Below are 26,366 nucleotides of genomic sequence, written 5' to 3'. Positions count from 1 at the left end.
GTGGGCCATATATGGCCCTGCAGACGGCCACCCCCCAGGACTGGTCCCTGCTATGTCCTGGGGTGCCCTCCCTTGGGACGTAGCTTGCAAAAGCAAACACTCAATTTCCAGCAAGTGGGAGCAGTCACACATGTGGGCAGGGATAAAGATGAAGCTATGGAAAAAGATAAAACTATTGTTCATGCACGCCGGGAGCTTCATTTCCAGCAGATCTCTGTTTGCAGCAGCAGTGCCGGCTCTCGCAGGAGATGGGGAGCCGGTTGGGACCGCGGGGGCCTGAGGCTCCCCCTGCAGTACCAAAGCACACTGGGAGTTGTTGCCTGGCAAAGGTCTTCCTGCCACTCACACAGCCACTTAGACCCACTAAGAGACTCACTCACCCACTCACAGACTAACAAACCCACTTGCAGAACCACTCAGACACTCATGCTCTCACTTGCAGACCCACTCAGTAACTCATACACTCACTCACAGACTAACTCCTACATTCATGGAAGCACTTGCAAACTCACTCAGCCACTCTCACACTTAATCACAGACCCATTGAGACACTTGTTCAGACACTCATGCACCCACTGAGACACTCATGCACCCACTCACAGACCCAGTGAAACACTTATGCAGCCACTCCTTGACCCATACAGACATTCACCCACACCCACTCATTCGCACATTGAGACATTCACTCCCTCACACACCGACTGTGACACTCATGCACTCACTCACTCACACACTCACTCTTAGTGGTTACAGGCTGCAGTTAGGAATTAAAATTTTAAAAAGCTTAGAATTTAACTTTAAAAAAAACTCAAAGGTTACAGGGATGTTATAGTTAGGTAATAACATTAAAAAACCGTAGAAGACTCAGATTTCACTCGTGCAAAACCATAGAAATTCAGCAGTTTTAATTACCTGAGCGAACTATAAATTACGCCCCCACAATGCCCTGCTGATGACCTCACATATTACATCTCTCATGACATGGTCAGTGACATCACTCATGACATCTCAAATGACATCGCTCATGGCATACCTGATGACATCATCCAACGATTGTGAGTGTTTTCTAGAAGTTTCAGAGTGTTAAAGATATATACTAGGATACTACAAAAGTTAACTAGCCCTCTGAGATTTGAGATCACAGACCTTTTTTCCCCAAACGATGGACAATAAAGTGCTGATCATTATATCAAAATAGTACATATTATCGCCACCCTTCACTTTTTTCCAATTTCTCATACATTGCCATAGTCAGAATTCCTATTAGAAAAACCTGTATTAAAGGTTATTTGTCTTTGAGAATCAAGTCAGTGCTTGACTTTGTCATCTGATGGCCTGCATTCTTATAGAGGGCACTTGTCAGTTTTGAACAATCTTGTGTAGGTTTGCCCCCTTTTTAAGTTTGGCTTCACAGCACAGCTGGCAGTTGACCTTATGTGATCAACAATAAAAAGAAGAGTACAACCGAGAGGAACGGATGCTCCACTCACACATTGAGTACCATGAGTACAGAATTTGATTGAGCAGACGTATTTAATTTTTGGGATTGTGCATAGCGTATACTCAGTACAGGAGGACTGAGTTAGGCAAGTTGGCAAGCCAATGATCTTGGTTATAGCATTGATCTGTTGATTACAAAATAATGCAGTAAAGTAAGTAGGCATGACCTATTTTTTGTGAAAAACATGTTAAGATCAATACATTTAAGTGTGGATTGGATTACTCTGTATGAAAGCCTGCTGAGAAGGAGTTTGTTACATGGAATCTCACAGTTTGCTATAGTAGGCAGGCGTTTTTGTAGTGGTTTACCCCTCTGACAAAAGTGGATATAGAAGATTTGCTGTGGGAGAATCATCCTTGTTAGACCCTCTTATGAGATCTAGTATTTTGCTAGCTAACTGTAATTTTGTATTCCGTTATAATTTTATGACTGTGTTCCTGGTGGTTGCCTTGTGTGAAAGCTTACACTCAAACCAGTAGGCCTGAGTTGGTCATGGTGACAAGCTTTTGACCTGGAAGTTGCACTTGCAACATTTATATCTGATGGCTTAGATCTGATCTGCTTATTATGAAAAGTTATGACAAAGACACTAGGGCTAGCTTATTTATTGTGAAAAGCATTTGTTAACGCCGGTAGATCTTTAACTGTGAGTTATAATCACATTGTGTTACAGGCCATAGACAGGGACTTTGTTTCATGTCATCTCATAAATTGCAAAAGTAAGCGTGTATCAAACCCTGTGGTTTTTCACTGTGATGATTCTTGTTAGACCCTATTAAATGGAGTTGTGTTTTGCTTTGCAAGCTAATTTTCTACCTGCATGATCATTGCCGGGTGATGTGTACTTGAATAGCCCTGTGTTGGTTATGGTGGCAAGACTCTCACAGATTTTCGTAATAGACAAGGTTTTGGTGTTAGTAACCCACCCGAACAAAGTGTGGGATTAGAAGATGCGCACTAAAATAGTCCTTATTTGCCTCTTTTAGGAGGGATTTTACATATATTAAAATCAATAGATAGTTAATGGTGGATAGTTATCACTCTCATCAAAGCATACAGATAGGTATTTTATTACATGGAATTTCACAAAGTTCCTTTGAAGGACAGGGTTTTGGTGTTGGTTATCCTCTCCGATACAGGTTTGCACTGTGAGATTCTTAGTTAGACCTTCTAAGAAGAAATAGTAATTTGCTTTGCTAACTGATATATATAAATTTATGACCTTATGCCTGATGGGTGCTTTGTGGGAAAGCTTAGGCTCAATAGTGAAAAGTCAAACATGACAGCAATGTGCCTGATTGATACACTCAGAAAAGGTATGCTGGGTGCCATAAGTCTGGTCTGTTTACTATGAAAAGTTATGACAAAGGCGGTATGCCTCGCTTATTTATTGTGAAAAGCGTTTGTTAAACCAGAAGTCCTCTATCACACTGTTACAGGCGGTACACAGCCATTTTGTCACATATATTTTACAGATTACTGTAGTTGATAGGGATTTTGGTGTTAGTCACTCACTCTAACAAACCCTTGGAGTATAAGATTTTCACTGTGATAATTCTTGATAGGACCTGTTGTGAGGGGTTGTATGTTTTGCCATCTGTAATTTTGTAAATATTTTTCATTTTAGAACTGTATTCATGATGATTGCTAGTTTGTGCAACTTCAGTTGTATTGGTTGTAGTGCCAGGCCATTGGTAAAGGCTGTAGGTATTATCAGTTCACAGAGAAAGGTTATGTCAAGTACCATAGGTGAGCCCTGTTTATAATGAAAAATCATGACAAACGTAGTAGGCATCACTTTATTTTGAAAAGCATGTGTTAAAATATAGGCTTTAAGGAGGATTGTCATTACACTGTGTTGAAGCCTGTAGACCGGTATTTTGTTACATGGAATCACACAGATTACTGGAGTAAGAAAAGGTGTTGTTGACCACCCAAACAAACCATCTGCATAGGCATTTTGTACAATGTTATCCTTATCAGGCTCTCCTGGAAGGGTTTGATATTGTTTTCACAACAGTAGTTTGGTTAATAATTTTAATTGTATCTTGGCTTACTGGTTAAATTGTGAGAAAGTTTATACCCTACACAGTAGGTCTGAATTGGTTATGGTAACAAGCCAATGGTAAAGGATATAACCCTGAATCTTTGTTATGAAAAGTTACTACAAAGGCTGCAGACCTGATGTTTTTGTTTTGGAACGAATATTTTTGATGAATACCTTTAACCTCAAAATCCTCACCTTGTGATTTTGCCCCAGGTGCCAGACTAGGTCTGAAACCCTCACAAACAGTGCTCCTGTACGCTAGTAGGTGCCATCATGTGACTCCACAGTTATGCCATTCCACTCCGAAAGTGGGAAACAGAGCCACATGTAAGCCCCACCCATACACATTGAAGTTTGTTCCTTTCCTTCAGTGCCTTCAGATGCTAATTCAGAGCTTTGCGCCTTCTTACTTGCATTCTGTGAAGAGATTTTCTTGACAATTTTCCAGTGTGCAAGGGACACATCACCCTCTAAAATGAAGGGTTTAAACCTTGTAAGGACTGTTGCAAACAGATGTCTGTGACAGATCTCAACGATGTGTACCTCTGGTGTCTGGATTTGACGCATGCCTCCAAGGCCTGTGACAACTGTGCCTAGATGAATCTAAAAGCCATTCAAGACCACAAAGCTGTACATGGGAAAACACCAGAAGGCAACATGCCGGTCCTGCTCGAAGTTGCGAGCACAGACCCATTCCTGCAGCATCTTCGCGGTCAAAATCATCTTGTACGTCAAAGAAAAACTATAAGAAGACCAAGCAGGAAACTGCCCCTTCCCTCATTCTCTTTCTCTAGCGAAGGCATGAGGGCACCATGCCTCTTGTCCTCTTTTCCATTCCACTGAGGAGCAGAGTCCTTCTTTGGTCCCAGTGCACCCCAGCTAAGTCTCAGCAAGTCAAAGCCTTTCAAGAGGCCATGCTCTGCATCTTTGGCACACTTCCAGCTCCCTCTGGCAGTTCTTTGGGCCCCAAGGATCGGCAGGGACTTCCAGTTGTATTACTACTGAGGAGGTTCCACCTCGGCAACATCTGTGTCCTCTTGAACTGGCTTGTGTTTTGTACGGTCGTCAGTACAGGCTCTGTGGGAAACTTCATGTTGACCCCTAAAATGCTGATGCAGACACAGAATACATCGGAGAAGTAACCACAGCCCGTTGTCGTATCTGACTCTGAGCTGGCTTCATCTTGACCAAGACCACATCTAGATCTTTATGTGCCTATACCAAATGCTTCAGAAACAATTCACTTCTGAGTAACTGTGCCCAGTCTCTACATCAGACTCAGACCAGAACCAGAAAATTGGAGAAGACAAAGGTGGGAAAGGGAAAAAGTTTGCCTCACCCTATGATGACGACAACTGGTACATGGACTTACAGGATGCCAGTGTTCTAGACAATTTACCTGATACCGGGTTGATTTCTCCTCTGGCCCAGCAACAGTAGAAAGCACATTCTTTACTATCTTAATTAGTAGAGCTGCTGAAGTCCTTGACCTCCACCTTGACCTCCACCTTCCCACAATGGAGGTCAAAATGAATGTGGTGATAGAGGTCCTGTATGCTGGCCAGGCACTGACCAATCCTCTAGTACCCTTCAACGAAGCCCTCACTGACACACTGTTGGGCACTTGGTCTAAGCTATGTTCTGGTCCCCCAGTTAACTGAAAAGTCACCCGTTGCCATAGATTGACCTCTGGTGAACTTGATTCCCTGACCCAGCACCCAACCCCTTGAGGGCTTGGAGGTACACGCATCTAGCAATAAAGTAAACCCTAATGTCTCCCCAGCCTCTCCTCCTGACAAGGAGTGAAACGGTGTGTATAGCTTTGGCAAGTGAATATTCTCCTCCGCCAGCCTTGTTTTGAGGTCAGTTAACGCAAGCTGCCTGCTCAGTGGCAAGGCCTACATCCTTTGGGGCATGTTTGGTGAGATTGTACCGGTGGTCCCAGAAGATGTGCATTTGTCTTTAGCCCAAAACATTTAGGATGGTTGCGATGCAGCCAAATTCGTCATCTGTACAGGCCTAGACACCATGGTTTGTCTAGAGTGGGCTAAGAGAATGAGCGTGATGCTCCACCACCGCGCTTTGATGAAGTCCACAGATGTTCATGCTTCCTTAATCGACATGCCTTTCTGTGGCCTCTGCCTGTTTGGGACATAAAACGGACTCAGCCCTAGAATGTTTTAAGGAAAACCAAGCCATGACATGCTTTTTTGATCTTTCAGCTCCATTCAGGCATCCTACCCCAAAATGTTGCCATTTTCGGGGATGTGCGAGGGGCTTGGCCTATCTGCAATGGCAGATTGCGCCACATGCACAATAGATCATCCAGCCCTTTTAAGGTCAGCCAGCATACAACCTGGCCACCAGAGGCAGAGCTCATCCCAATCCTCAACCTCTCTGGCCACAACAGTGAAATCATTTTAGTGCCCCCTTAGTGGCACATAGTCAGCCGGTAGTAGGCTTGATCAGATACTTTGTGCAGTTAGTGGCCACAAATTACATCCAATAGAAGGGTCCTGCAGATTGTCCAGTGGGGCTACAACCTACCATTCGTTTTCTACCCACTGCGTCTGCCACCTATAGCGGATGACTTCTAGGAGGACCATATGTCATTTTTATGCGAAAAAGTGCAAGTTCTCTTGGCCAAATGAGCTGTAGAAAGGGTGCTGGCTTGAAAGCATGGACTGGGTGTTATTTCTGCTTCTTCCTTGTGCCGAAGAAGGATGAAAGGCACAATCCTTTTCTAGATCTTCAATCTTTCAGAATCTTTCTGCACAAGGACAAATTCAAAATGCTCATCCTGATTTTTTGCTTCATATTCCTCTCCTGCAGGCCCACAGACACTGCCTGCGGTTCAAGATGGTCCATAAGCACTTTCAGTTTGCCATGCTTCCTTTTTCTTTCTTTTTCCCAGCTGTGCCTCAGGGGTATCCTCAAAGGTGATGCCGGTGATCGCTGACCATCTTTGCAGGGTGGGGACACCAGTCTTCCTCTCCAACCTTAGTGACTGGCTGTTGAAGGCGAGCTTGCCACAGTAAGTTGTGGACCACCTTCATATGACAGAGAACCTCTTGATATCGTTGGGGTTCTCAATTAACCTGCTGATGTCACACCTGACATCTTCACAGAGGCTCCCTTTTATTGGTACCATCCTGGACACTGTGAGCGTTTGGGCCTTTCCTCCAGATCAATGAGTCCAGGACATTGTTTCAGCCTCTGTCCAACAAGGGGAGGCAGGTGCAGGTCTTCTAGACAATACCACTACCTTGTGGCACTGCAACAGGCAGGGCGGGTTCATGTGTCCTATTTAAGAGCTGGCTGAATCAGATTTTCCTTATGGAGCACCAAATCTTCGGCGGTGTATTGAATACCTGGACTGAATCCGACAGCATTCTCTGCCTCGGCCGCATGCCGGACGCGGACGGGCGCAGACGGGCTTGCCTTGAGCGCGCCTTTGGCGCGCCCGCTGCGCATCCGGCGAAGCATCCGGATTTGTATTCTTCCGGGGGCCAACCACTAGTCTGCGAAGCTGTGGTGGCTCACCGGAAGTGAGTGAGAATGCCTCGTTAATTGAAAGTGCAAAGTGCGGTAAACAGATGCAATACAGTACAGCGTTTTCAATTTTTTAAAATCAACTTTCAGCATAAAATAAGAAGCGGGCAATATCTATTATTAAAATAGAAGCAAAGCGAGCAGTTTTCTCATTTTAAAAAAAACGTATCCCGACCTCCCCTATTCCACGCTATCTGGAGCTCAGTCCTGTACCATAATCTCGACAATTGCCCAACGTCCCCCATCACCTGTCTTTATTTTTGCCACCTCTAAACCTGTGTTAGCTCTTCTTAAAATTGCCACCCCTTTAACACAATGTGCCTGGTCTGTTGCAATCACATGGGCAACCCAGCTCTTCCTCTGCATCAATTCTTTACATTCAGCTCTTAATAAATGGGTTTCTTGCAACAACATAATATGTGCATTTCTGCCCCTGAACTAACTCAGAATCTGATGTTGTTTCCTTTTGATCCTGAGGCCATTCACATTCCACCACATCATCTGTAGCAGTGGCTCCTGTCGGCCTCCTATTACTTCACCTGCGTCCATCCTGGTCATCTGGGCTAAGAACCAGTCTTGGGTTCTTTACACTCCATGTAAGCTTGAAATGACGACTTTGAACTTTTTCCCTATTCTCCCCACCTCGTGCCCCCGCTCAAACTCCCCAGGCCCCTCCTGAACCCTCCCGTTTAAAATCTTTAGCATAAAGAATGCCTTTATTTGAGCCATCGCCACACCACCAGGCGGCCATCATGTTGCATTTCTATGTTTTAAGATTAACCCTCTCCTGCTTTTATGCCTTGCAGGAATTCATCAACTTCGTCCTTGTCAGTAAACCTATACATTTGTTATTTCTCATAACCTTCAATAATGCTAGGAACTTGAGTTGAGCACTTGCTCCAAATTTCTTTATTTCCGCCATCTGCTTACCAAGCTCCCACTGCCTGTCTTAGGTAGAATGAGAAAGGTCTGATCTGATGGAAAATGGAGCACCTTGTACATTTACATTTTTCTCCCTTAAGGAAGATGTTAAAATCCTCTCTTCTACTATGTATTACAGAAAATTAACAAGGATTCTGCAATGTTTCCACCTTACTGGATTTAGCCTGAAAGGATCTCTGTGTACTCTCTGTATTTCTAACTTTAAGTCAACTGCTTTGGTAACCTGCAGGATCCTACTACTACAAATGCCTTCAAGTCACTCCATTCCTTTCTGGGGGATGAGAACTGCAAAGTGACATATCTGTCTGAAGGTGGCACACCTCATTTATATTTGACAAGGTGGAGCACTAAAAGTGAGATGATAAATGAGTTTCCAATGGTATTCTGAAATGTGATTGTAACTAACTGCATGTATGTTTAAAAGAACTGGGACCGCTGCTGCATTCTAAACAAACCTCTGCGCTGACCAATGCTCTAAAAATCCATTTTAAAAATCTGTGTCCTCCCGTATGTATGTCCATTCGCAGTATTTTAATATATAATGTCAGACTTCTGAAAGGAACTATCTGGCACATGCTTCAAAAATGCCATTTGCAATTCCTTATTAGCGAAAAATAAGGATTCGTTAATAAAGAATTGCAAAAGCCTATGCATGTAGGAATCGCTATAAAAATAGCGATTCCTACAAATTCCTTAATAGCGACTCGCAAATTGCGAGTCGCAATTAAGGAATGGCTTTTCTACAGGCCCATGGGAATGAATGGGAATTGCATGCGTAATTTGCGAGTACCCATTAGGTACTCACAAATTGCGCATGCAATTGCAAGGGTGTCAAAAGGACACCCTGTTGCACCCCTGAAATTCTAATGTGCACCCATGTTGCGCACACACATACCCAAGAGCATGTGTGTGTGTGTAACATGTAACTTTGAAAAATACACTTTAGCAAATTACCGACCTGTTTTATTTTTCGGTAGTTTGTGACCCCTGATAGCGAGCTCGCTATTTTAAATTGCTCCTAGCATTGCATTTAAGGAACCGCAATTTGCGATTCCTTAAATGCAATCGCAATTTGCGATTTTTGCATTTGGGATGATGCAAAAATACCGGTCGCAAATGGGCAGATTCTGAGAATCGTTTGCGACCGGTTTTTAGTTTGATGAATGGGGCCCGAAGTTAGCACGCTATGAATCTCACATAACAGGCTCTAAATAACCCAGTCTGTGAGGCACTGCTGCTCGCCAGGTGTGAGCAATATGTACACACTGACTGCTAAGGTTGTGCACACTCTTGGCATCACGTGCTATGACAACATGAGGTGAAATCCGTGCATTCCAAACAGTTCAACCATTACCATATGCCACAGTCGCGCAAGCAGTAGCTCATGTGTTCATCTGTTGTATCACAGACCAGCTAATGACTTTTTAATTTCGAAAATGTAATTGCCATATTCATTTTGCAAGTTCTCTCAGTTTGACAGGAAGTTGTCCATGATGATAATGAGAACAACATTTCCAGAATGCTTGAACGGTTCATAATGTCTCTTTGTCCGTCTTCTCTCTCTTGTGCAGCCGGATCAGCCCTGCCACCCTGGCGGAGCTCTTGACCCTTTTGGAGAACGGAAAGATTTCTTCCACAGTTGCCAAGCAGGTAGGAATACGTGCCATGCTGCCTGCAGGGCTGTGCTTCGAAAAGCACGGAGGCCTATTCACAAAGGCACTTTGGAGTACGTACAGTAATAGTTCTGCAGTACTCTATTACATAGCCTTACGGGTATGCATGTACTGCCCTCAAAACATCTAAAACAGGAAAACAGTGGGAATACTCACAGAATATTCATATGCAGTTAGTAGTACTAGAAAGGACTGTGCTCTCTTAGCACTTTAAATAAGAGAGTTGGACGTTTTGGGGTGGATTTCCGAAGGCATGTACTGATGCATAAAACAGGACTTCTGTTGTCCTACTTCAGGAACTCACAAATGCTTTAGTGAATCAGCCAATGGTTTCTTTTTTTTTTTGGAGACTTAGAAGGACAATTGTTAACCCACACCCCCTTAGCCAGTATACGTATGGTGCATTTGACCTGCTAAAAAGCAATATACATAATTTACAGTAAATGTTATATGAACGTATGTTTTCGAACTTGTTAAGTGCTTTTATAATCGTTAAAATACATTTTGTGTTTGACATACAAACGTTTTTTTAGTACTCCAAAACAGTCACATTTTAAGCACTTTATGCGAATTACTAACTCGCTCAGCAAATAGGCACAGCCTTAGAGCAGAATTTTTCTCGGCTTGTACAAACATAAAATGACTTACTACAGTGGATTGGGTGTTTTTTTCTATTTTCTACATCATGCTCCTCTAGCATGGAATATTACTGAATTATTTTTATTTAAAGTTGCGAAATGATGAGTGCTGTTTTAATTAATGTATATCTAGAGTTTCGTGTCTTGAGCCAACCAGCAATAGGACGTCACAATCCCGAATTTAGTTAAAACAAAATAGTGATTTATTCTTAACAAATCTTTTTGGACTCAACCATTTCCGAGGTTCAAAACAATAGCTAGGAGAGAATTACTTGGTAAATTAAAATATAGATGTTGTAAAGATCAACGATTGGAAGCAGCTAGTTGATGCGGAAGAACTTTAAGATCTTCAAAAGTTAGTCAGCTGCTTTAAATGAGATCACCTTAAGAGCGTGCGGCTTGAATCTAAGGAAGAAATGTCTCTCCTTGGCAAAAAAATTGAGATATATTTGTGGCAGCTGTACATGAGCGCATCACAGAAAACCGTGAAACTGTCAGGTGATTGCATTTATACATGAAAAATGGGAATAGACAAGAAGTGGCCTTAACATGCAATGCAAATGAGCGAAAACTGATCTCAGAAAGGTTGCTGATGCACACAAAGCATATTCCAGCGTTTGGCACATGACTTTTTTTTTTTTTTAACTAAAATATCAAATGGCTCCTAACTTTGAATTTTAAATAATTTGTTTTTTCATAATACCATCATTTCAGAATGTTGTAGCAGTTTAATGAATGCTCAGTAAAGCTCTCATTTTTTATTAACTCTTTTCTGTTGAGGCATTTACATTGAATTATTTACAAGAAAACACCTTTTATTTAAAAGCTGATAGAAACTGCATTGAGTTCAAATAGGTGCCAGGAACAGAGCATCTTGAAAAATAACACATCTGTCTGTATATACTTGGTACATGTGTACTGAGAAACCATTTTTAACTTGGAAAAACATGATGCATGCTTACACCCTCCTAAGGGACACCATGGGAGGTGGGGGTGAAGGGTAGCACTAACTGTGTACCACTTCATATGTTGTGTACAATCAGTGTGCCACGTGATGATCTGTTTGCCCATGCATCGGTCATATGGCATCGGGGCCTAGGCGTTTTCAGGTCTGCATGGGGTCGAAGTCACATAATAATGTGTGCTTTTATGATCCATTTTACTGAATGGACCCCACAAGCACCTGAGGACACCCTTTGCTGATACCAGAGTACAATAGGGTTTCACAACTCTAAATCATGTGCCTGTTCCACCTCCATGCACTTTCTGTAATATGGTCTCTAAGGCCTTTTCCCAATATTCTTGCAAAAGGTGTGTTACCTCTTATGAAAGGTAGAGCGGAATTGTGATTCATAAAAAAGAGGTATGTGTAAAAGTATCCAGTACAGGAGGCAATGGCCGGAAGACTTTGGACTGGTCAACATTTATTATCAGTGCTGAAAAATTATGAGAAACATCAATTTTCTTTTGACTTTTGCTAAGCATTCATACATCCTAAAAATGTACATATCTTTCTAGTGGCATCCTTTTAGGAATAGTATTTAAAGAGAAAATATTATTTGCATAATCGCTGGAACATAATCTGAAAGATCATGTAACCTAGTACCTTACTATGACAAATCAACTTTTCTATGAAAAGTTGCAAGAAAGGTCGCTTTAAACCTAATGACTGTATTATGATACCGAAGGAGAACCGTTGATCTCTTTAGTAGTCACTGAATTCTCTTGCATAAACACCATCATCACAAACTAAACATTGAATAGCATAAAGAATTTCAGTGCTCTGGGTTTAGCCCATGCCTTTCAGATGAAGTACAATTGATGGGTATCTGGACTGACTACTCCCTGTTTATGAATTCACCTAACTTCATCTCTAAATCTGCCAGATTCTCTGTCACAAAATAATTTCTCAAATCCTACTTACCACCAACTGACTTCCACTTGTTTGGCCAATCCATGTTTATCTCCCGTGTTGATTCTGGCAACACAAATCTCATTGAAGTCCCTAAATCTTTCCTCGACCCTCTCAAGGTTTTCATCAACTTTTCAGCTTGCTTGATCTCCAACACCCGCAAATTCAATCACATCACCCCAATACTAAGAGACCTGAACTGGATCATTTTTAAACCCCGAATAAAATTAAAATTAGCTTGCACTACTTTAAAAGCAGCTCACTTACCTCACCCAGGCTATTTACTACCTGCTATAACAACCTCTGGAATCAGCAGGCATCTTAGAAGCAGAAGCATCCTATGACTTAAATCTACAAATCTGAAAACTCGGTTTGCCAAGGTGTTGTCCTTTTCTGGGGCAGCTTCCACCCTCTGGAACGCTCTCCCAGCTGAATTGCACTCCCAGAAAGATCTACTTACCTTCTGCAAGAAACTAAAAACGTTCCTTTATAACTTATCTCACTTAATTCTTCACAGAACATTTCTTAACATTAAGTTTGCATTGTTTTTATTGATCGTAACTCTTACGTTTTTTCACAGCTTTTTTCCTTGGCCCTTTCTCTGCCTCCTCACTACCTCCCTCCTGTCCTCTTAATTTCTTCACCACGTTATCATCTTTCACTTGTCTTTCTTCTTAATACATTCATTCTGTTCTTCCTGCAATCTCTCTTATCCCTCTCACCTTCCACCCTCCACTCCCCCTTTCCTGCAACCAATCTCCTTCCTTTATACTACCTCACTGCTGCCTTCAGCCTTACCTCACTCTCCTTCTCCATTTTGCTCTTGACTTTTCCTCATACTTCCCCTATATAGGCACCACGCCCAGATCGCTAGAGTCAGTTCTTTTCTTTCTGCGCTAGTCAGCGCAGATCTGTAGAGAGATACCCGCAGTCATATTTTGACAGACCTCTTATCCGAATTTTGTCTAACTTTTTTTCGAGACTTATCTCATGATATGGCAGGGATGTTTGTGGGGACGGCTGGATTCAAGCTCTTCTGCACCTTTCACGGGCAAATGTTGGTGACTGACTCGCACCTTATCTGCCTCTGGTGTCTTGGGCATGACCACAACGCCAAGACCTGTGTTGATTGTTGGGTCATGCACTCCGAGGCCTGGTGGGAGCGTTCCCTCAAGCTCCTTGCCGCTCAACCAGGATAGGTCATAGAGCCAGTGCTTAATTTGTGCCGGTGCTTTCCGGTGCTAAGAACCGGCAATTATTTCTAAGGACCGGGTCTACATGGGTGCGATTGCTGTGAATCGAGTACAGTAAACAAAAGAAAAACCCACGAGCTGTTTCAGGCAGTACGTAACCTTAAACTCGTGTTTCAGCAAAATGAATTCACAATGCAGCTGCCCATGTGTAAACCTGGAGGCACAAGGCAGTGTTGCTTGTATTATCAGGATGGTGGCGCGGCATTTTACAATGCCCGTGTATTTGTTCCCGAAGGTCCGTTAAGTCTTTTAACCTGGGGCGGGGCACACAACACCAGAGACAAGCGAGGCAGGGTTGATTTATAGTAAACGTGTGAATCCCTCCCCCACCCCATGCTGGCCTGGAACGTTTTTGCTTCAAAGAGCAGGGGCTGGAGGAGGGGCCCACAGGGTATTTGACAGTTAGCCCACGTGGGAGAAGTAACGGGTGCAGATCATTTTGTTAGCAACTCGGCAAGCATGGCGTGCATTGCTTCACTGTTACCTCGAGCAGCAGCAGGATTGCAGACCTGTCAGTGCTGCCAAATCCCTACACCTTTGGAGCTGCAGTGTCTTTGTAGATTAGGGTGACCAACTGGCATGGGTGCAAATTCAGGACGGTAAGTTTAAAAATTCAGGACAGAGGGTCAAAATTCAGGACAAAAATTCGGGACAGAAGGTCAAAATTCAGGACAAAACTTTGTGAAAAAAGGTACGTTTTACAGACACATCAGGGGAAGTTGCGCGATAGTATAAAAGTAAGTACATAGACAGCCACTTAAGAACATGTCAAATAAGTTTATATTAGATTGAGACAATCATGCACTTCACATTTATTTGGTATGCGTGCAGCTTTGAACAACTGTGCAGGTCTTTTTGTGTTATTTCATATGATAATTTACATTATGTCATCCATTAATACTTTCATCCATCAATCAGTCTTTCACCATTCGTGCTGTCCTTCCACCTGTGTGCCCATCCATATCCAAACATTTTCAATCATTTGCAAACATATCCATCATCTATCCTTCCATCCATCATTTCACTCATCCATCCCTTCATCCACCCTTTCACCCAATCCATCCTTTCACTCATCCATCTACTCTTCCACCCATCCATCCACTCATCCATCCAACCATTTACCCTTTCACCCATCCAGCCATCCTTTCACCCATCCAGGCATCCTTTCACTTACTCATCCATCCACCCAGTCACTCATCCGTCCACCCTTTCACTCATCCATCCATCCTTTCATCCAGCTATACACTCTCCCTTTCACTCATGTATGCATTCTTTCACTCATCCATCTTTACATTCTTCTTTTCACTCATCCATGCACCCAGTCGTACATCTATTCTGCCAATCATTCATCCATGATTTCACACATCCATCCATCCATCCTCCCTTTCCCTCTCTCTCCATTCCCCTTTCACTTAGCCACTCATCCTTCCAGCCACACTTTACCCATACACCCACCCACCTATCCAGTTGCAGACAGAAGAGGCCCATCAAGAACTTCACCCTCGCTGTGTTCCTAAAGCGAGGGGTGGGGTGGGGGAGGGTTTACTATGCCCCTGCTCATAGGCAATCTGAAAACTAGAAGTCATGATTCATGCATGATGCACAGTGCCAGGACGTGAGGTGACTGTGACATGGTGTTGTTTCCAGGGCTTAACGTAGGATGAAAAAACTGGGGGTCTCTCCAAGGGGTGTTTCTGATGTAATTAAGGCCTTGGCTTAAAACACCCAAGCTAAAAATATGTGCTGAGCATAGTGTGCCGCCCGACTGGTATTTTGCAGTTTCTGTCATTGCATCCAGTAACATTAGACCTACAATAAGCCATTACTATTGGCTTTGTCAATGGATGTTAGTTGCATAAAATAAATAGAAAAGCAGCAACTATGGCTTCGTTGTATAACATATTAACAATGCTTCAGCTCTGAAATGATGAGATTGTGAAAGAACTATAAAATCTTCTTTTTAACTATTTAACTTTGTACACTGTAATCATGGTACTTCTCTTCTACATATTCTTTTTGTTTGCCTGCTTGGTGTATCTTTTCCTTCTGTTGCAATAGTGTTTTGGAAGAATGACCAGTAAAGAAAAGGGTCTGGGTCACGATAAATAATGGAAATCCTACAGTTTGTGCGCTGTGGTCCCCTTAAGTGCACCAGGGACACATTTGAAACAAGAGCTAATCCCAATTCGCCCGCCAACTCTCACCTGCAGCAGATTTGGGAATTTGAGTAAGGCATTGATTGTGCAACCCACAGGTATTTATTGCCTGCATGATTTTCGCCAGACAAATTCAGGCTCAAATCATAGAGAAATGTGAGAAATCTGAGTTTCTGCACCTTGGAATCGGAAAAACACATGCACAGGTAAATAGTTATTCCTCATTCTGGGGGTCAAAACGTGAACACTGAATGAAGTGCAACATGTCACCCGAAAAATGCTGTACCCAGTGTCACTGGTGTTTACTAAATGCTCAGCTCACAACACCTAGATTTGTGTAAGAATCAAGATCGGGTTCCAAGTTATAAAATTCCAAGTCACCCTTGTACTGCTGTAGGCTATCTAGACTAGTGTTCAGTGTCACACTCCAGACCACCGCCTAAGAGGAGTCTTAAGTTTAAATGTCGTCCATCTAACGCTAAGAGAATGCCCTGCCCCAGGGGGAGACTGGAGGAGGCCCCCACATGCTTGCCCAGCCCAGACTGGCCCATTGTCATTATGTATGTGGCAATCAGCCGCATACAGAACGGCAATGGGTGGGATGGGGCTACTCTTGTGCTTCGCAGATGAGTGCGAGGCGCCCCAGCAGGGAGCTGAGGCCTCTCACAGGGAACAGCTCTGTTCCTGCAAGGCCTAAAATTACGGACAAAAGGCGTCCGTAAATGGGATCCTCACGGACAACGGACGTGAGGTCCAATTTACGGACGGTCCGTGAAATTTACGGACGGTTGGTCACCCTATTGTAGATTGGAGCCTGCAGCCCCAGACCGCACGTCGCCATTCACAGGATTGACGAGAGCAGGACATCTGTATTTGGTATGTGATAATAACAGCAGTAATGCTGTAAAGGGTAAACAGCATGTTGCCAATTTTTTTAGTTTGGTATGGAGATGCGAAGATTGTCTAACAATGCTCCTGGCCTCGCTGCACATTTAAAGAGAAGTTTGCATTAGTAGATATACAATTTTGTCTTGGGCATTTTACATACGTTTCAATATGGAAAGTCACAATTTTGCAGTTAACAAAGATGCCCACTCTCATGTCGAGTGTAATTATTTCAACTGCATTATTACTCTCTACAGACTACAGAGGCTTTAAAGGCAGCAACGGCCCCTAGAAGTGCCCAGACCTGCTTCCTGTCTTTATTGCCCACTGCAATGAAGAGAGGCCGGGCGGGCAGATTAATCACAGCTGCTGGAAAGAGGAACACGGAGTTTTAACCTTAAAAGTTCTGTTTTCAGAAAGACAGTGTTCCTCTAAAGGTACTAAAGGGATTTAATGTGTGGTCATGCATATCTACGATTCTACAGATTGCTGTGCGTGCTTTAAGTCTTTCCATTTTTAATATTTATGAGTGCAGGGTGACTGGTGTGCCTGTTTGAATGCCTGTGAGCACTGTGCCTGTATGAGTGCATGGTAAGTGCTGCGCATGGTGACCTGTGTGCATCTATGAGTAAAGTTTGAGTGGTGCACCTGTATGAGTGCAGGGTGACTGGTATGCTTGTTTAAGTGCAGGGTGACTGATGTGCCTGTATGAGTGCAGGGCGAGCGGTGTGCCTGTATGAGTGCGGGGTGAGCAAGTGTGCCTGCATGAGAGCAGGCTTAGCAGTGTGCCTGTATGAGAGCAGTGTGCCTGTATGAGTGTGGGGTGACTGGTGTGCCTTTATGAGTGCAGGGTGAGCGGTATTCCTGTATGAGTGCAGGGTGAGCAGTGTGCCTGTATGACTGCAGGGTGAGCACTGTGCCTATACGAGTACAGGATGAGCACTGTGCCTATACGATTTCAGGGAGAGCGGTGTGCCTGTATGAGTGCAGGGTGAGCGGTGTGCCTATACGATTTCAGGGAGAGCGGTGTGCCTGTATGAGTGCAGGGTGAACGGTGTGCCTGTACGAGTGCAGGGGTGAGCGGTGTGCCTGTATGAGTGTATGGTGAGCGGTGTCGCTGTATGAGTGCAGGGTGACTGGTGTTCCTGTATGAGTGCAGGGTGAGTGGTGTTCCTGTATGAGTGCGGGTTGAGCGATGTTCCTGCATGAGTGCAGGTTGAGCGGTGTTTCTGTATGAGTGCAGGGTGAGCAGTGTGCCTGTGTGAGTACAGGGTGACTGGTGTGCCTGTATGAGTGCAGGGTAGGCGGTGTTCCTGTCTGAGTGCAGGGTGTGCAGTGTGCCTGTATGAGTGTAAGGTGAGCGGTGTTCCTGTATGAGTGCAGGGTGAGCGGTGTACCTGTATGACTGCAGGGTGAGTAATGTGCCTGTATGAGTGCAGGGTGAGAGGTGAGCCTGTTTGCGTGCAGGGTAAGCAGCGCACCTGTATAAGTGCAGGGAGAGATGTGTGCCTGTATGAGAGCAGGTTGAGTGGTCCAAACAGAAAACTGCACAGGTGGACATTTCTGACTTGGGTCTGTGAAGTTTGCAGACCTACATTATATTCCCTGAAAAGCTTAAGTCATCTGCACATTTGAACAGTGTAATTTTCAGATACCGCAGTATTGCATACCGTGCATATACAAAGGGTCCGCATTGTATACCATAGGCATACCTGTGACACTGCATTTTACACAAGCCTATGATATATGACCATTTTGGATGCCTTATATATGCATATATTAAGAGGTTTCAGATGTCCATATTGGGAATATTACATGTCTGAATGATGTGCATAAATCACTTATAGGTTGTGCATATGCCAGAGAGGTGCATCTAGCAGAGTCCAATATATTCTTAATGTGATAGATGCCTTCATAGTGGGCTTGTATCACTGAGCTCTACAGTGTCATATATTCTTTGGCAACAAAATGTACATATATCAGTGGTTGAATTCCCCAAGTTCTGAGAGCAAAATGGTTGAGAAGTGTGTAAGGTGTGGTACTGTCTTTTACAAATAGTTTAGCAGTTTAGAATGTTATTTGAAAATCAAGCCTAGGGAGACACAAAATGCAACAGAAGTAGAAGTAGTCATTTCAGCGTTACTTTAGAGTCAGGCCTTTCCCGGTCAGAAAAAGTTTATTATCTTCAGTTCCAAAAGTCATAACATCCAGTCTCTTTTGCAGTTTTGCCTTGATTTTATTAAAGATGTCCTTCACAAGGAGCTTGGAAAACCCACACGTGTTTCAAGTCAACCATTATATTACCAAGGTAGGAATTCAGACCACGCATTGCATCTGGCTGTCAGCGGTGCCAGTTGAGGTTGTGGGTGGAGCCAATAGAGTAAATGGGTGGAGCCAGTGAGGCAGTGGGTGGAGCTGGGGGAAGTGGGTGTGGCCTCCTACAAAATGTGAGCACCTGCACTTAATATTTTACAAATTAAGCACTGCATAGAGCCATCTATCTTCATCGAAGTCGTCCCATTCCGGTAAGTCCCACAAGAAGAATAAGAGTAGGAAATCGAAGAGGTCTTCAACTTCATCCACGTCCGTCAAAATCATCTGACAAAACGAGGAAGCATTATCACTCGAGGCCCGACTCTGCAGTTGAGCCTGCACCCGGGCCATCTTCACGCCTCCCCGAGTTTCTGGGAGCCGAAATGATCTCCTTCCAGTTCAGAGAATTTTATGAGGCCATGCACCTCCTATTTAGGTGGCCCGTCTAGAGAGCCATTGGGCCCTGCGGGTTCGAGAGGGGCCCCTACTGGTTTCCTGTCACCAGGCCCACCCCCAGCACCACTCGGGTCCTTTGGCTTCATGGATGAATCCGGCCCAGTGCCGGTTGTACCACCTCAACCTTCCCCAATGTGGTCCAGTTGTCGATGCTCCCGGTGCACTTCGGTGGTGCCGTCCCCATGCTTTTCCCCGACATGGAGCTGGAGGGGCGTTGCCCGATGCCGACTAGAGCCATACCCTCCAGGTTAGAGCCTGAGCCCCATTCTTATGGGCTAGGACTTAGGGAAGATTGGGAGAGGGCACTGAACCCTGGAGAATACCAGCCTCTAAACCCCAATATGGACCGACGTGAGGAATTGACAGACACCAGTGGACAGGACACCTCCCCAGGTACTGGCATGGTCTCTTCTTCTATCATGGCTATGGCGGAGGGAGCCTCTTTTGCTTTGGTGGTCAGCAGGGCGGCCAAGGTCCTGGACCCTAGCCTGTCTTCAATGGCAATCAAGACTAATTGAGGTGCTTCAGCCAAGAGTTACCCCCTCAGAACGCCTTCTCCCATTTTAAGAAGCCCTTACGGACGTCCCGCTAGGGGCCTGCACAGGGGTTGCTGTGAGCAGGACAATTGCCCACCACCATCGCCCCACCCTAGGGGACCCCAGTTTCCTCACACAACACCCTACTCTGGAGAGCTTGGGGGTTCAAACCTCCACTTCCTGTGTAAATCCTGGTGCATTTCCTACCACCCCACTGGATGGGGAATTCAAGAGGCTGGATACCTTAGGCAACAAAATGTTTTCTTCCACCAGCCTGGCACTGCGATCTGTATACACCACTTACCTTTTGGTCTGTTACTCTCGTACACTTTGAAATTCGGTTTCACAGGTGGTGCCCATTGTCCCGGAGGAGGCCTTGGCCATACTCTACCAAGCTGTGGCCGATGGGAAAGATGCAGCTAAGTTCATGATCTGATGTGGGCTGGACAGAACCGACTCGCTAGGCAGAGCGGTTTCTTTGTCAGTGGCCTTATGGCACCATTCCTGGCTGAGGGCACCTTGCTTTTCAGGGGATGTCTAAGCTTTGTTTATGGACATGTGCTTTGATGGCTCCTATCTCTTTGGAGAAAAGGCGGACTCTGCACTGGAGCACTTCATGGTTAGCAGAACTACAGCCAGGTCCTTGGGCCTTTCTATGGACCTCAGCTAACCCCAGTCTGCCTTCCACACCCTTTGTTGCCACAGAAGGGGCTTCCTACTCCGTCTTTACCCACCCAGCCAACACAGCATGCAAGGTCTCCCAGTCTCTGCGTGGCTGAAGGCATGGTACCCTCAGACCTCTTGGATCAGGTAGCCCTCTCCCGGCAGCTGCCAAACCTCTTTAGCTAACCATCCAGACATCCTGGGCAACTAGTGGAGGCAGGATACGCATCACCTGCCCCACTGGAGGTCTGTAACATCAGACCGCTGAGTTCTCCAGATTATCCAAGGGGCTACTCCCTCCCATTTGTGACTACGCCTCCATCCATGCCACCCTCTTGCATCCCGCTGATGGAGGACCATTTCTCTTTACTCCACCAGGGAGGGGTGACTCTCTTGGCCATGGGAGCCATATAGAGGGTGCTGATGCCAGAAGTATGTTGTGGTTATGATTCCCTCTACTTTCTGGTGTCCAAAAAGGACATAGCCTTCGTATTATCCTTGACCTGAGCCCTCTAAATTTCTTCCTGAAAAAGTAGAAATTCAAAATGCTCACGCTCTCTCAAGTTTTCTCTGCCTTCGTCGCGGGAGACTGGTTGGTAGCATTCGACTTGCAGGACGCATACTTCCACATTAACTTCTTTCCTGCAGTTCAGTATGGGGCACAAGCATTTTCTATTCGCCTACTTCCTTTAGGCCTTACCAGCACCCCTTTGTGATCACCAAAGTGATGCCGTGGTTGTAGCTCATCAGCGGCGATCCGGAGTACCAGTCTTCCTCTATCTTGACAACTGGCTGTTGAAGGCGAACTCGCCTCAGTCAGTCATCTCTCACCTCCGAACTACTGCAGACCTCCTGTTGCCAAAATCACACCGGACTCCCTTTCAAAATCTCATTTTCATCTGAGCTGTTATGGACACAGTGCAGTTTTGGGCTTATCCTCCTGATCAGCGAGTCCAGGATATTCAGGCTATGATACCGATATTTCATCCTCTATCATGGGTTTCAGTGAGACTACCTCTGATGGTCCTGGCATATGCGGGCTATGCAGTGAGACTTGAGGTTCCAGTGGGTGCAGCATCAGGAGAATCTCTCTGAAATGGTCACGATCTCGGAGGGAACTGCAAAAGATCTGCAGTGGTAGTTAATGAACCACAATTCGATCAGCGGCAGACCTCTCTCCCAACCTGATCTGACACTAGTGACAAATGCATCTCTCCTGGAATGAGGCAGCCATCTAGGAAAGGTGGCGATCAGAGGCCTCTGGTGTCTGGCAGAATCCGGATTCCTCATCAACCTACTGGAGCTCCTGGTGATCAAGCTAGCATTGAAAGCCTTTCTACCCTCCATCAAGTGAAGTCTAGTGCAGGTGTTCACGGACAACACCACCGTCATGTGGTACTGCAACAAACAGGGCTGAGCGGGAAGAGGTCCTGCACCTCTGGACATGGCTGTATCGTATTGGCATGTTCCTGGTGGTTCAACACCTGGCAGGCTTCCTGAACGTCAGGGTAGATTAACTCAGCCGAAGATGCCTAGCGGATCACAAATAGCGTCTCCATCTGGGGGTGGTACAAGGTCTCTTTCTTCTGTGACAGCAGTTTTGTGCACTGGAGTTTCCACGGCAGCTCTCGCTCATAGACACTTTTCATCTCGAGTGGAGCTCAGGCCTCCTGTACACCTTTCCGCCCATACCACTCCTGCCCAGAGTCCTCAAGAAGATCAGAAATGACTGGGCCCAAGTCATCCTTGTGGCTCCAGACTGGTCCTCTAGAGTTTGGTATCCTGAGCTGTTGAGCATGGCCATCGGTCTTCGGATCAGGTTGCCCCTTTGGGAGGATCTCCTGTCTCAGCAGCCGGGGAGGTTTCTCCATCTGAACCTGGCAACTGTCCGCCTTCATGTGTGGAGATTAAGTGGTGACAGCTGACAGCTTTTGACCTTCTGCCCAAAGTCTACAATGTTATCTTGGCACCAGGCGTCCCTCCGCGAAGACGGTATACGCCTGCCACTGAGGCTGGTTTGTGGCATGATGTGCAGAAAAGCAAGTTGACCCTCTTTCTGCTCCTTTATCTCAAGTCCTTCTATTTATTCTTTCTCTTGTCCAGCAAGGCTCTGCTTTGGGCACCTTAAAGGGCTATTGTTCTGGCATCAAAGCTTTTCTGCGGTTGCCAGATCAGTCATCCCTATTAAAACTCCCTGTTGTGAGTAGTTTTTGTAAGGTCTTCAACACGTTTCCACCTTCACCCTTCATCATGCCTCAGTGGGACCTCAATCTAGTCCTCATCTTTCTGATGTACACTCCTTTTGAGCTGCTGCACAACTGTCCTCTCAGGATTGGTACCATCAACACAGCTTTCCTAGTTGTAATAGCATCTGTCCGGAGGGTCAGTGAGTTCCAGGCTTTGCCTTCTAAGCTTCCATTTTTTTGTTTGATCTGTTTATTGAAATTTTGTAGTTGTATGAAAACGTGATACAGACATGCATAAAAGCAACAAGTACCAGCTGGAGCGACAGTTTACATTATTGAAACCTGCATAAAATTCTTACAAAGATAGAAAAAAAAAACAACAGCGAGAAGTATCTTGTCTTAGAAATATACAGTGACTTAACCCCTTCAGTGCCCATGACGAGATAGTCTCGTCATGGAGCGCGGTTGCGCTGTGCCCATGACGAGACTATCTCGTCATGAACCCCGCCCGCTAATGAAACGCCCGGCACAGGGCGTGGAAAGGGCGGGGCACAGAAGGAGTTAAGCAATTATACTTCGTACTTAATTTTATATCAACCTTCCCAGCCTGTGATTAAAGCAATAGCCAAGCACCATGGAAGAGCGCAAATTGCTGTCCACAACATTAGGACTGCACATTTCTAGCAACTACCTTCAGCAGGGTCATAGAGTCACAATCATTATGTAAGTAACCAGATTCATTACATAACAAAAAGTGAATATAACTATTGAGAGAAAATCAACTGGGAAAAACAGCGTAAGTCACAAATAATTCATCTGAATTCAATTCATGAAAAGAAAACAATTCACATTTGAGATACAGGAACGCACTATTAAGTTTTTGGATGTAGAGATCACCAAAACTCAAACAGGCTTTGATACAAACCTGTTCAGAAAACCCACTGATAGGAATAACACCTTAGCATATGATAGCTTCCAACCGCAACCACTAAAGCAGTATTTACCATATTCTCAATTATTGAGGACAAAGAGGATCGTCTCGGACCACATCAAGGAAGTGGAACAGTCTAAAAACATGATACAAAGATTCAGACAAAGAGGATATCCGGAAGATCTATTAACACAAGCTTCTAATCGAGTAAAAAACAAAAGCAGATCAGAACTACTAAAAATACAACCCAAAACGAAGGACGACCGAATGACATGCGTAAGTGAATATAGGAGAGGAGCGCGTTATTATGACCAACCAGTAAGCGATTCGGGCAGGGTCTGGGAGCTCCACGCATGGGAAGGCACTTTTGATAAAATATAGCACGGAGGGGAAGGACGAATAGTGGCGCCGCATGCTACTCCATAGGTTCGTTATAATCACGTAGGCACTGTCAACATGCCAATATTAGCGAAACACAAGGCGTTTAAGAGGCACGCTATTAAATCACACAACGACATTGACAACGGAATGCATGACTTTTAGGAGGCACGCTAATAAATCACATAACGAGTCTTTCATGTAACAGTTAACCACAACTAGTATGGTGGTGATTATATCTTGTTTGGTGGAGAATCCCCTGATAAAAGGAACGTTATTTTTGCTTTTCCTAGACACCCCTGAAGAAGGCAGCAAGCCGAAATGCATAGGGAGAAAGAAATGAAATCGCTTTGTATAATGCAGAAGTGATGCATGTTGGGATATGAAGTTACAATTGGAATGCAATTGAAATAATTGTGAAACAAAAGAATTAAAACATAAAGAAGTTCAAGCAAGAAATGATGTGAAGAGAGAATTCATTTTGGCTGTAGATACAGCAATTCGACCTGTGCCCAGGGAGACACCCCATGGAGGTGGGGTTGCGACCACAATGTATATTTAAGCACGCCATCCTGGGATCGGAGTGCGGTGATGAGACTCGCCGCCTGATCCCACTTGATTAACCAGGCTAATAAAGCACTAGTGCGATCGCTCTGCGCATGAGCCCATACTGAGTGCGCCACGTAATTTAGGCATCTCTGGTGTTCCAATAGTTCTGTGTGTTTTTTACACGTCGCCAAAAGCGGAGCCCGATCCGGAGCGGAGCCCACTGTTTCGGATTCAATCCTTGAAAAACCCCGTTCCACTTCAAGAAACTCCGACTCCACCTGTCTTCTCATGCTACAGCCCAGCTCTACACACTTCCCTCGTATTGTGACCTTCATGACAGCCCACTCCAACATGCTCGATGAGGCCGTTCCCGTATTGTGTGCAAAGTACACACTGAGGGCTTTCCCCACCCCATCCCTGAACAGTGGATCCTCTAGCGTTGACAGCTGTAGCGGCCACGTAGGAATGGCAGGAGGACCAGTTTCCCATGCCAATGACACATAGTGTGGGTTGTGGTCCAAATGGGTACGACCCCGATATTCTGAACCCAAGACATATGGGAGTTGGGAGTGAGAACCAAGGAATCTGTGTATGCGGATGTGTAGATTATGTGGCACCGAGTAAAAGGCATGCACCCACACTCTAGGGTTTCGGTGCTTCCAAATGTCCACTATCTCTCATCCCCGAGTCCACCCACTCAAGGCAGCTCAATTGACTGTGGCTGCTGTATGTGTAAGGGGGGGAAATGATCTATCCAACCCAACATCTAAAACACTATTGAAATCCCCTCTAATCAGCCATGAAGTTTCACACCATTTAGCAAGAATTAGGGAGACTGAATCAAGGAATGGGTTTAAGTCCATGTGAGGAGCATAAACATTACCGATGAACACATAGCAACCATCCTGTCTGTTGCCTACAATCCTATTTTATTGACAATTTTCTTCGCAATTTTATTAGCATCACCGATTCATTTATGTTATGTACATTTCTTTTGCATTTTCTTGTGTTTGTATTATGCTAAAAATTCCAATAAAGATTTTTGAACTAAAAAAAAAACATTTATAATATCACCATATTTAAGTTTTTAAGTGAGTTACTTATGGTCATGCTTGTGTTTCATGTCCTATGTATCCCTTGACAAACCCTTCCTCTTACACCCCACCAATTGTGAGTGTGGTCTCTCTCGCTGTGCTGTCCTTCAACATGTATTTAATTATGCAGAAGTAACTACTAAAGCTAGGTGAATGCCCTCAGACGCGCAAGTTTAAGGGTGTTCACCAACATTTGCAAGTGACCCATTTTGTAATACCTACAAAACTGCCTCAGAGCAGTTTTACTCGTACAGAAATTTCTCTGCGTTAAATACCATGGACAGGTGATGAATCACACCATTCCAGACCCCATGAATCTGGAATGAGAATTTCCACTTGTAAAATAAGGTATTAACTGAACCTTGCTTACATTTGTTGTGCACATGCCTCTCTGAATCAGACCTGCAATACACCAGGTATCATCCTTGACTACCAAGACATTTAACAAATTCAAGTAAACCTTTGTGGGGATGACTGATTTCCTGGTATCATGCTAAACACTAATTTAGTAACAAACAAACAAGCAAGGTTACCTAATCGACCTCTATTCCAATTGAACATATTCAGGGCTATTCTTACATCTGAAGTGAGGAATGCTAGTTTCAACATCCTATTTTTTAGGATAGATTCCCAGATCCAGTTTAAAGTTAGATAAAACAGAAGTCACTGCTTGAAAAGGAAACTGGGGTATGATTTCAATC

General features: G+C 44.6%; 1 protein-coding gene across 4 annotated transcripts in view; it reads left to right on the top strand.

Moving 5' to 3' along the window:
- Positions 1–26,366, top strand: part of GATB (glutamyl-tRNA amidotransferase subunit B) — a 488,988-nt gene that overhangs the window by 431,191 nt on the left and 31,431 nt on the right. For all 4 annotated transcript variants that reach the window (XM_085641666.1, XM_085641663.1, XM_085641664.1 and 1 more), the window contains one exon: positions 9,614–9,692. In XM_085641666.1, the coding sequence (XP_085497792.1) occupies positions 9,614–9,692 (79 nt within the window). The remainder of the gene's footprint in view (positions 1–9,613; positions 9,693–26,366) is intronic.

The sequence above is a fragment of the Triturus cristatus genome, chromosome 2_2 (genome assembly GCF_964204655.1).
Source record: "Triturus cristatus chromosome 2_2, aTriCri1.1, whole genome shotgun sequence".
NCBI lineage: Eukaryota > Metazoa > Chordata > Amphibia > Caudata > Salamandridae > Triturus > Triturus cristatus.
The sequence above is the reverse complement of the archived record's forward strand: the minus strand, read 5'-3'. Positions and strand labels throughout refer to the sequence as shown.